Genomic DNA, 12,211 nt, shown 5'->3' with positions numbered 1-12,211 from the left:
CAGTGGATTATTGCACGTATGATAAATTACTCCTGAAGTGTAACAAACCCGCATAGACAAGCTTCGTAGCTCACAGAATCTGACAAGTGTACGTGTGTGTGTGTGTGTGTGTGTGTGTGTGTGTGTGTGTGTGTGTGTGTGTCACTACTGATGCTTGGTTAACGGTGCGAACGATTGTTTTCTCCGCGTTTACTTTGTAGATATGCAGATCTTGCACTCATCCATTTGTGAACTGCAAGTGAGCCTCCAGTGACAAGTTTCTACTTTTCTAAAAGTGTCTACTTTTAAACAAACAATTCAAAACGAAAGAAAACAGACAGCTCTCTGCTTATGTAAGTTAATCCGTATGCAATTTGCATTTCTCTCTGGCGCGTTCACTTACAGCAAAGATCGCCAATCAGCATCGTCAACCTCATCTTTGCAGCCAAATGTGACAAAATAAAAACCATTTGTTTATTAAACAATTAAAATGTGTGTGTGAATGTTGTTGCCGAGGGCACAGGAAATTGTAAATCCGGCTCTGGATCGGAGATGTAAGCGCTACTCCACAGACCAGGTAGGAAAATATCAGGGAAACTGAGGCTTGGTATTAGCCACCTCCAGACTTTATTCATAGGGATCAAATCTTTTTTTTTTTTTTTTTTAAGTAGCGTTGTTTGGCTTCATTATTAAGTTTGTCAGTATACGGTATAGCCAACTTTTTTTGTCACGGCCCATAACTTTTTCTCTTTCTTTCTCGGTGCCGGTGGAGACCGGTCGGCTACGCCGAACACTTCTGCGTTGCCTCTAAAATGGCCGTGGTTACCCACAATGCATCATTCCATAACGTCTACGCCCGAGCTCTATAAAACGCCGCGGTAGGACCGTTAACATTTATTTATTTATTTACTTATTTATTTAAAACTTTAATTTACTTTTTTCTTCTTGCAAACATACAGATATGATATGACATGTTAATGTTATACAACTTTGGATACAATATACAAAAAGAACAAAACTTGTGTGAGAGAGAGAGAGTCGTTCTTCACGATGATTGGCCGAGAAAACGGACTGCAAAAGATGGACGACATGCGTAACTCCACGTTCACGTTCTCCTCACAATCATGATTGTAGACGTAGAATCCACAGCTAGATCAATAAGTAGACTATAGAAGCCGTATTACAACGACCACCATTTAAAGTGGCACAAAATTTTGAAATCATCATACATTATGCGTACAAATACGATAATTATCCTACGTCTGGCCTGCTGTTCTTCATAGAGTCGGTGAAATATGAGAGGATTACCAAACGGACAGCTTCACTGATTTATGAGGTTTCTGACACATCATCATTTGTTTACAGACACTTGCTTTCATAATTTCTAGACAATCACACATTTTAAAACATTTTTAAGTCCGTTTATTATCTATCTATCTATCAAAACTGCTGCATGCACTACATACCATTTTATGTTCATGATTCACAGGTTTTAAACTGCAAATTAAATGAACCGACAATCATTAATTCACCACAGTGTGTTGTGGTATAATGGTAATTATCCCTCATGTTCTGTTAAGACTGATTGCATGTGTAAAAAAATAATAATAGTCATTGTGAAACTAACCAATTATTTTCCCTCATAATTATTTTAATATGTTACTCTGTTCGAGATTAACAGGCAAACAAACAAACAAACAAACAAATGAATGTAATTTAGGCACTATATACAATTTGAAAATATATAGTAATAAAAGTGAATAGTTCTATAATCAAATGTACTATATAAATTATATTTTTTTCCAGATTTATATACCTGTTGAGGGTTAGATAAATAAATGTAAATTCGTATTTTACCTTCAAATTATTGTAATGTTACTCTGTTCAGGATCAATTTGACCTTGGCAAAAATAGTAAGAAAGAAAGAAAGAAAGAAAGAAAGAAAGAAAGAAAGAAAGAAAGAAAGAAAGAAAGAAAGAACGATATATATAGAACGAGTTAGATAGTTAGACAGATTTAAATATTATTTAAATATGTGAATATATAGTTATATAATCAAATGTACTATACATTCAGATTTTTTTTACTTGTGTTTTATTATGTAGTTAACCATCAACTATTATATGCACATTTTTACATAGAAACATTTTCTGGAGCCACACAAGAATCATGCCGTATCGGGTCATCAGTGAACTAATCATTCCTTTATTTGGAAAAGAACTGGAATAACATCAAACTAAATAGAACAGCAGATCAGGGACCTTGAATCTTAGAAAATCTCACTTTTCAAGGACAGTAGCTGGCAAGACTGTCTAATTACTGTTAATCAAACCACTACTTCATATTAACACATATCAAATTCAGTTCAACATAGGCAGCACTTTCATTCAAATGCAGGGAACCATCAGAATTGACATTAAAATCATATATATGACTTGCTATTGTGCTAAATTAAAAGGTTTGAGGCATTGAATAAAAAAAAACAAAAGGGCAAAAGAACACAAAGTCATATATTGGCCAAAGTTTGGTTGATTTTACAGCTGAAAGTTTCACCCGTTTCGCCCTGTAAAATTGTCAAATGCAGTTCATGCATCAACTTATAATGCCGTATATCAGCATCTGCTTTGCTACATAATCAATATGAGTTCAGGTTAAGCACATGATTGATCATATTAGTAGGTAGGAAAGAAATCATAACTCAATGCATGTCAAAATATCATCTACTCAAAGTGTTCCTTAAACGTCGTTCTGAATTTAGAAGATTCGTACAAAAATAACAAGAACTAGATATATTGATAGATATTGTGCATAAAATTGGAGAACCAGACGAGGTTGGACAGATGTTTCTAGCTGTTGCACATGTACTTCTGCGTGAGACTTTGACTGTTGACGAAGACGGGATCCACCGTGGCCACTTTAGCAGCGATGAACGAGTGAATGCAATGAAGGACAGCCGTCAGATTCGCAAACTCCAGCTCCTGTTGGAAAAGACACCGTTAACGGGATGTTTCTCGCTGATATCAATACAATAAAATATCTATTAGGCCTCAAACTTAGTCTATGCAAACGCTTCGACGCAATTTCCCATGTCAGCTTTGACATCAGAGTGCAGTTTTCTCTTTAAAATCAACAACTGTCTCGGTTTATTAAAGACAAAAGCACATAAAAGTCTTTTAGTGTAACTGTACAAACGTCCACCTTCAGCTCGTCTTTTTCCTGTGAAATCTGCACTGATTTTTATCAAGTAAATTTAAGAATAACTTGACTAATATTTCAAGATCAACACTTTCTGGACTGAAGTTTGAAGTTTACTTAATTATCCATGCATAATATTTGAGTAAAATCATGTTCAAATGTGAGTCTCAAATATGATCATCAGGCTTTTGAGGAAGGTTTATTTTTTCATCTCTCAATCATCATCGAATTGCATTGCATTATAAGTACAGAGATTTGATCATAAAACTAAGCATTTAAATATCATCTTACTAAGACATATTGACAGATATAGAGTGATGGCTGATATTTATATGCATTTATAGTCTGTTATACTCTTATAAAGATCTCACTGATTTATATTTCAGTCATCAGAATTTAATCTCACTTTTTGTCCATATATATATATATATATATCAGATTTGAGATTTTTGCTCAGTTTGAGTTTCTGAATAAAATTGAGCTGCTTTTCCCTCAATATTCTCACTGTATCATACTATGTGAGACATAAAAACCTGATGATATCAAATATGATATTCAACAAAAAAACATGTCTGAAGCTTCAATAAACTGTTCCGTTTAAAAAAAGAAAAACAATTTTTCTGACTATTATTTCAGTTGTCAACCCCAATCCCTTCCTATTATGAACAACTTCAAAACAAAAAACTTCAAAACAGTATATATAAACCCGATAAATATTATTAACATATTACAATACAGCATTAATGTTCGTTGTTGACATTTCGTGCTAATATTCACATGTAAACACATTCTGACCTTCATTTCGATCTGTTTATTCTCTGAATTCTGGAACAAAAGCTTCACTCGTGTCTTGCCGTCATCCGACGAACCCTTCAGCTGGGAGAATTTGTATTTCCAGATGGTTTTCTGTGGAAACGCAGATGAATAATATCAAGCAGAGATAGCAGAGCAGACATGCAAAAGCTGTGCAGAATGAAACGACTGAAAATGATTCAGTGATAACGTCACATCAAACCTCATTCACATCTGTGTTCATCTATAGTGCATCAATGTGCACGCAATCAATATGACTAACCAAACGCAGACGAATCAGTCGGAATATGCAGAATAAAGATAGATTTATAAACATGTCAGATATACATACTGATCAAAAGTGACAGTAAAGGCATTTATAATGTTACACAAGATTCTAATTCAAATACATGTTCTGTTCTTTTAGACCTTTCTGTTCATCAAAGAATCCTGAAATAAATGTACGACGGTTTCCACACATGAATCAGCACGACTGTTTTCAACATTAAAAAAAAATGCATGGTAAAAAATGCATTCAATTATTGCATGTAAAAAAAATTCATGCAATAATAATTATAAATGTTTCTTGAGCATCAGGTCATCATATTAGAGTGATTTCTGAAGGATCATGTGACACTGAAGACTGGAGTAATGATGCTGAAAATTCAGCTTTGATCACAGGAATAAATTACACTTTACTATATATATAGAGAGAGAGAGAAAGAGAGAACAGCTGTTTTAAATGGTGTTTCACAGTATTACTGTTTTACTGTATTTTTAATCAAATAAATGCAGCCATGGTGAGCATAAAAGAGACAAAAACATTTGAAAAAAAAACAAAAAAAAACTTTTTGAACCTTTAGGCTACACCATCCAAGCCTTTTAAACACAAAAAAATATCAGAATTAATTAAATTCATGAATTGAAAAAAGGACTGTTCACACTGTCTGTATGACCTGCATTTTAAAAGCAACACTGGATGGTGATTTATTCACACTGAAGGACGAACGTTCATTCTTTAGCTGATATTAGTCCACACATGAAGATTTCTCTTCAATAAAGTCCAGTGTTTCTATTGTTTCTTCATTCTTGGCACAACAACAAAGCTGCAATAATGACTTTTGTGTGTGTGTGTGTGTGTGTGTGTGTGTGTGTGTGTGTGTGTGTGTGTGTGTGTGTGTGTGTGTGTGTGTGTGTGTGTGTGTGTGTGTGTGTGTGTGTGACACCAAAACCATCTGCTGTTCTGATACTGCTAATTAAACATTCAGAAAAAACCTTCATGTTAAGACAACATGCAAACCAATGGGGAAAAATCTGACTAATGCGCAGTGAAGATCTGTGTTATAAAGAAAGCTCTTATATGGACTCATGATTGAATGGAACAAATAACAACTGAATATAATAAACTCTAATGTTTCAAAAGAAGCAAAGTTTGATGCCTGACACGAGGCCTTGAGTTGAACACTGAGAACACTTTCATTAGTGGGACTGGTTTGGGTTAAACACACACACACGTCATCAGGCGCTGTGAAGACGAGCACGTTTAACACACTTCTGACTGCTGTGCAAATCACACACTGCTATTCCAACCCAGAACAATACATGCCAGATTTAGACGGCACAATTTAATTGGCCTGTCAGCCTTGAAATCAGCCCGTGTTCCTCTCTATTCACACAGCGGTTCTGTGTCAATCACAACTCATTAACCACAACCTTCTGGACTCTTCATTACAAAAATCAATAGCACTGAGTCATAATTTAGGAAACTAGTTCTATATACGGGGATTACATGAGGATGTCAATGTAAAAATCATATATATTCTTTACCCTATTATGAAATACGGATCTGATCAAAACCAGTGTTATATTAGAATCATAGACAGTAAAAGAAAGCTTGATGACGTAGACGTGACGTGAGCAACCTGTCCGACAGCTGTAAGTCTTCTAGTAGCTGTGCCGAGAGAAATCTGAATCTTGCAGAGATGGAGAGTGTGAGTAGGGGGTGTCCATGAGCTAGGAGCAACTTTTGCTAAGAATTCTGATAAATTATTTTGTCATTTTGCCTCTACGTCCCCCCGATTGCCCGCGAGCTTCTCCTCCTGTCCATACGGTAATCTCTCTACTCTGCGACAGATAGTCGCGTGGTTATGACGCAATCGTTAGCCTATTTTTATAAAAACGGCTTCTATAACGTAAGATACAAGGTAATGGAGCCTTTTATACATTTTCATGTTTCTTCTGAAATAAATAATGGACAAATGTGTCTTTAAACACCTCAGATGTAAAGTTATTCGCTGTCAAAGTGACACCAAAATGAATGGGAGTCAATGGAATGCTAACAGCAGCAGATGGTCTGCTAATCAGTGGCGGCCCCCATAGAAGGTGTGCTTTCTGGGTTCTGGATTACCCCCTTAAAGGGATGGTTCAGAGTAAAATCAACCTAGGGTCCTTTGCACCATGAGCTTGAGCCAAACACCCCCCAGAAGCCTTTATTCCCTTGGTTGAACATTATTAAAGTTAGAGCTTATTTAGAGATATCAGCCAGATGGCTTAGTGCAGGCACTAATGGATCCAATGATGTATCTGGTAAATTACCGCACTAATAATGCCCAGAATGGCACCAAACTTCTACAGTAGTGCAAATAGGTTCTGTACTCATAAAACGAGGCATTGGAAAGTTTGTAAGTACATCAGGAGTTTATTTAAATAACACTTGCCTGACGGCTCATGCTACCGCTAACCCGGACGTCGACGTCACTTCAGTGTTTGTTAAAAGCACGTAAAAGTCCTGCAGAAAGCGATGCATAAGGATGTAGCGTAACAACAAATTATAATTTTTTCCGAAGTGACAACAACTTAGTGTTAACTAATAATTGTTGCAAACTGGTACTACCAACAAAATATTAGTGCATTCCTGGAACTGGGCGTCGTTACACTACATCCTTACACTAGGTTGATTTTACTCCGAACTATTTTTTTTTTCTATTTGAGTTAACTATCAAAATCAGGATGAATGTTTTGAGAGTGACACAAACGTCCCAGAATTCATCGGATCCATTGAGACGGTGCTGCTGATTTCTCCCCCAAAATGATGTCACTTCATGGATGATGATGATGTCATTGAGGAACTGGCTTTTGCTATTTAAAGGGATTTTATAGACTAAAAGGATGATTTTTTAAGACACTGGGAAAACATTTTGGATAGGAAAAATTTTAATTATATATATATATATACATATATATATATATATATATATATATATATATATATATATATACATATATATATATATATATATTTATATATATATATATAGAGAGAGAGAGAGATAGATAGATAGATAGATAGATAGATAGATAGATAGATAGATAGATAGATATAGATATAAATAAATAAAAAATAATAAATATAGATATATAAAAAAAACATATATAAGTAAATAAATAAAACATTTAAAATAAACATTGATATAGATAAAATATATATATTTTTTAAATAAATAAATAAAAAATAATAAAATTTAAAAATATATCAAACGGGAAGATTCCTTACTAAAGTGCCAGGAATGACCCGAGTGTGTTTTGCTAATAAGAGTAAAGCAGCTTATAGGAAGGAGCAGCACAGTAATTACCTGAAACACTGAGCGCAAGATTAAAGCAGTTTATTCTGAGTTCACTCCTGTCAGGATTCAGCTCAGAAACACAATAAGCAGCGAACACAGCGAGCTTTGATTTCCTCACCTTTGAGATGTTCTCGGAGCAGGAGAAGCCCGACTCGAAGTCGACTGTGAAGCTCAGGATCTTCCCTTGACTGCTGCACATGTAGCTCTTCCACTGCAGAGGAACAAGAGGAATACTTACACACAAGCTCAAACACTGTAAAACAACACACACAACATTCATATTTAAATCGCTTCTCTAAAAAAACATTCTCCACGGTCCTGATCTCACATGCTTTATATTCCCAGGAATAGCACAGGTACGGCTCAGTTGCCATGGAAACGGCTGCCCAACACTCTGCGCTTTTAATACAAAGAAGAAACTAAGATAGAAGAACTTGTCTAATAATCAATTTTCTAAAGGAAAAAAGTCGATACCCAGCCCAGTTATTCTGCAGTGCTGTGCTATGGTGAGAGTAAGAGGATTTACGCATGCACCTGAAGTTGGGTAACTCCACCGACTCCGAATCTGTTAGTTAATGGACTGACCGAGAGGACGCGAAGATCTGAAGGGCTCGTGTAAATGTGTCGGAGAACCGGAGAGTCTCAGTGATTTGTTTACGATAATTAGATTCCTGGAAGTTTGTGTTTCTAGTCAATGTGATTATAGAGACGCATTGCATCAGTATTCCCAACACAATGACCCTCAAAATCACATTATAGAGGTCCGAGCCGAAGCACAGCGCCTGAAGACCATTGGGTTGAACATTTCAGCAGCTAGAAAGAATTCAACGGCTTTAAAAATAAATAAACATGGATCATCATATATATATATATATATATATATATAGTAGAATTAAAAATAAATCAAATAAACTTTATATCAATTATTTAAAATGTTATATTATTAAATATTTAAATGAATAAAAATGATTGTAATAAAATATATATATTATAAATTATAGTAAAATTTATATAAAATATTTAAATGATTAAAAATGTAAGCAAAAAAATAATAATAAAAAATCCCCAGAATTCAGAAGACACTTTGTAAAAAGCGTCTATCAAATACATAAATGTAAATGTAAAATTAATGATCACTCAATTGAGTAAATGTTAAAGGAGAACTCCGGTCAATTTTAACATTGAGCTCATTTTTTTGTACATTTGGAGTGCTGTCAATACAGAGAACAACGACAAAAGTCTGTGTTGCCTACACCGAGTTATTCTATTTTTAAAATTTGCACCCTATTGACTTCAATGGGGCAAGTACTAAACCTGCTTTTAGCCTCTTAACATCCTTGATGTGTCATTACAAGTGCACAGAAAATGTGAGTGATTCCTTCCGAGTGAACACAGGTGAATCTGACTGCAGTAGATGTTAGAGATATTAATAAAAATGAAGTTAATTCAGCCAGCGCTCACACCTCTGTTTACATCCTGTTTTCGGTGGAAGGCCATAGTAATCGATTGTCGAGTTCACGCGCATAGGTTTAGTGCCTATGATCACGCGCGTGAACTCGACAATCGATTACTATGGACTTCGACCCAAAACAGGAAGAAAATACAGGTATGTGCGCTGGCTGAAATAACCTCATTTTTATTCATATCTTTCACATCTACTGCAGTCAATGAGCTCAATGTTAAAATTGACCGGAGTTCTCCTTTAATGTTATGTTAAATGTTTAAACTCAAAACACATCACAAATTTGAAAATAAAATTATAAAGTGGATCAAAGAATATTTCAGACATAATTTTTATTCCAAATGAAATTACATCAAGCAGTGTGTAAGTACAATCACATAACTGATTATGATTACAGAACGCATCTGTCCTAAAACTGATTGATAAGCATAATTAAATGAACAAAAACCAATTAATAAATGATCCACATCCCAAATTAAAATGCAAAGCCGAGTAAAAACCACAGCCGAGTCTCAGAACCGCAGCCGCCTGTTCCGCCTGATCTGCATTTTCAAATCAAACCCTCAAATAAAGAAACATTTGTAGATAAATATGCATGAAATGTAACCGTAATATTCACAGTATTACAGTGAGTGGCTCTTGAAATCAATTAGGCAGGAGGAGGAGAGCGAGTCTTCCTGGACGCCCGGCAGTGACATTTTGATTCTCTAACATCATCAAGCAATCTGTCGAGCCAGAGAAGAAGCCATTAAAGTTCGTCAACACAGCTCTGACTAATATGGAAGGAGTATGGGAATTATTGTGCCGAGATTTCTCTCAGGTCCTTATTATTTTTTGTGCATTAAACTCTACCCTACAGCTCACAGAATTATGAGATCTAATTGAGCCCAACACACCGACCTCTGAATATGAACCTGATAACCACAAGATGCACTTCTTAAAACGGTGGTTGATTATGATTTGACTTTTCTAACTTTAGTTAGTGTGTAATGTTGATGTTTGAGCATAAACAACATCTGCAAAGTTACAGCGCTCAAAGTTCAGAGCAAAGGGAGATATTTGCTTTTACAGAAATCACTTTTTAAGGACTACAATTAACGGCTGGTAGAGACTACACCACATTCCTCCCGGGTTAGTGACATCACAAACCCTAAAAGTTACATAAACCCGCCCCCGGGAACGCGATTTATAGATTATCATGACAGAATATGCTAATCAATGTCTAGAAGATAACTCCACATAAGCTTCATAAATTCATCAACTAACCATTCAGAAATGTCCTGTTGCTTCTACATGTTATCACTTCTTCTTGAGTCTCTCCATCTTTGTCTGACTCCGGTTTGAACATAAAAGTCTAAAAGTTTTTGACATTTTCAGTGCATGTGTGTGTGATGTAAAAGGACACAAGCTGTTGAAGCTCCGCCCCCTGTGCCGGGAGCAGCAGCTCATTTGCATTTAAAGGGACAGACACAAAATGGTGCGTTTTTGCTCACCCTCAAAAAGTGACAATTTTAACATGCTATATAAAAATATCTGGGGTATTTTGAGCTAAAACTCAAAACACACTCTGGGGACATCAGAGACTTATTTTACATCTTGTGAAAGGCACATTATATCACACCTTTAAACTTTACAAACTGAAAGACGTCCAAACTCCCTGTTACCTTTGGCCTCAAACTCTTGATTCATCACGGGACACATGTGCTGGAACTAAGAGGCCGTTTACTCACGGCACAGATGTGCGGTCGCGTTTTAAGAGGCGTATGTAATTCAGCTGCCAGAGAAAGCAAACGCTATAGCGAAGCGGATTAACAGTGCTTACTGTCGCCTCACGTAAGCGTCTGCTGTCACATGTAAAGCACAGAATACACGCCGCTAATTGGAGAGCTTCTCTAGAGGGATCTGAAAAACACACAGTGAGGTTTGTCGAGGATTTCCTTGTCAAGTCGAACGAAGAGACACAACAGCATGATACAAATGCAGCAAACTTCTCCTGCCAGACACATGTGCTGTTGTGTTGGTTGATCTACGGAACTGCAACAGATGCATCTCCAAAAACATCTGGACAGACATTAAATAACACATTAATATTTGGGTGATTCATGTTTAAGTTAAGATGCATCTCATGGAAATCTAAGCAAACTCTATGAAGATATGTAAACCCAAACTCTTCTATCTATGCAAGCTCAAGTCAATGCATCGCTGCTTTTTGAAATGCACACAAGAACATTGCTGTAGGTTGTACTTCCAACATATATTAGCTTAAACTGTCTTCTACAATCAGTTTTCTATTTCAGGTGAACTTCTAACATGCAGTTTGAAGATAATCTTGCAGAGCAACGTAATTAAAGGGTCTATATGTATAATTCAGAAGGCCTTGTTACTAGCGCCACCGGTGGCCGTTCAGTGAACTGCAGCAGCACTTATTGCTCGTGCTCATGTAACGTACAAGAGACTGAGGGCCCTATCTTGCACCCAGCGCAATTCGCATGTATCATTCCTATTTTGCACCCAACGCACAGCAAACTTTTCCCTCCACAGACGCACGTTGGTAAATTAGGGAATGAACTTGCGCTCCCGGGGGCGCTTAAGCGAGAAGAGGAGGCGTGTTCCGGAGCAAACGTTCCCTGGCGATATTTTGCAGTTCCAGAAAACAATTCTGCCACAGACCAGGAAAAACCTAGTTTAAAGTCAGTGGCGCGTTATTCAGATGCTATTTTAAGGGCGCATGCTTGGCCATAATGTAGCGTGTGCACAACACACACACACTTTGCTTCTCTCATCTACACAGAGGCAGCAGTTCCCATTTTTGCAAACCATACATAATTACAAGGAAAAATATTCTACACGAGGGAAATCATTGTTGTGTCCATGAAGATGTGAAAAATAGGCATAAATCTAGCTTACACATTTACCCAAATTATTATACGCCTGTTTAACCGAAGCTAATTTGGGTGTGTTTCTCCATCCCCAATGTCACTTCTCTGTGTTTTACGGCCCTGACGAGAACGTCGGTGTCCTCGGCTATGAACCGCTCTTGGCAAATCCGCCGTTATAATAGCAATGAAGCGACTTCAGACCAACACATTTTAGATTTGCATTGGGCGCAAGAGTCATTTATCCCGAGGAGATCCCGAGATCCGCCCACAAAGTTACTTGC

At 36.5% G+C, this 12,211-nt stretch overlaps 1 protein-coding gene across 1 annotated transcript in view; it reads right to left on the bottom strand.

Annotated features, from left to right (window-relative positions):
• Positions 1 to 2,162: 2,162 nt before the first annotated feature.
• sntg2 (syntrophin, gamma 2) overlaps positions 2,163 to 12,211 on the bottom strand; it is a 79,426-nt gene continuing 69,377 nt past the window's right edge. Inside the window, exons 15-17 of the mRNA XM_081347908.1 lie at positions 7,708 to 7,800; positions 3,970 to 4,080; positions 2,163 to 2,957 (exon numbers count right to left, since the gene is read on the bottom strand). Of these exons, the coding sequence (XP_081204034.1) occupies positions 2,826 to 2,957; positions 3,970 to 4,080; positions 7,708 to 7,800 (336 nt within the window). The 3' untranslated portion in view covers positions 2,163 to 2,825. The remainder of the gene's footprint in view (positions 2,958 to 3,969; positions 4,081 to 7,707; positions 7,801 to 12,211) is intronic.

This window comes from Scardinius erythrophthalmus, assembly GCF_964197995.2.
Source record: "Scardinius erythrophthalmus genome assembly, chromosome: 19".
Classification (NCBI taxonomy): domain Eukaryota; kingdom Metazoa; phylum Chordata; class Actinopteri; order Cypriniformes; family Leuciscidae; genus Scardinius; species Scardinius erythrophthalmus.
Note: the sequence above shows the minus strand (reverse complement) of the source record. Positions and strands in the feature narration are given on the sequence as shown.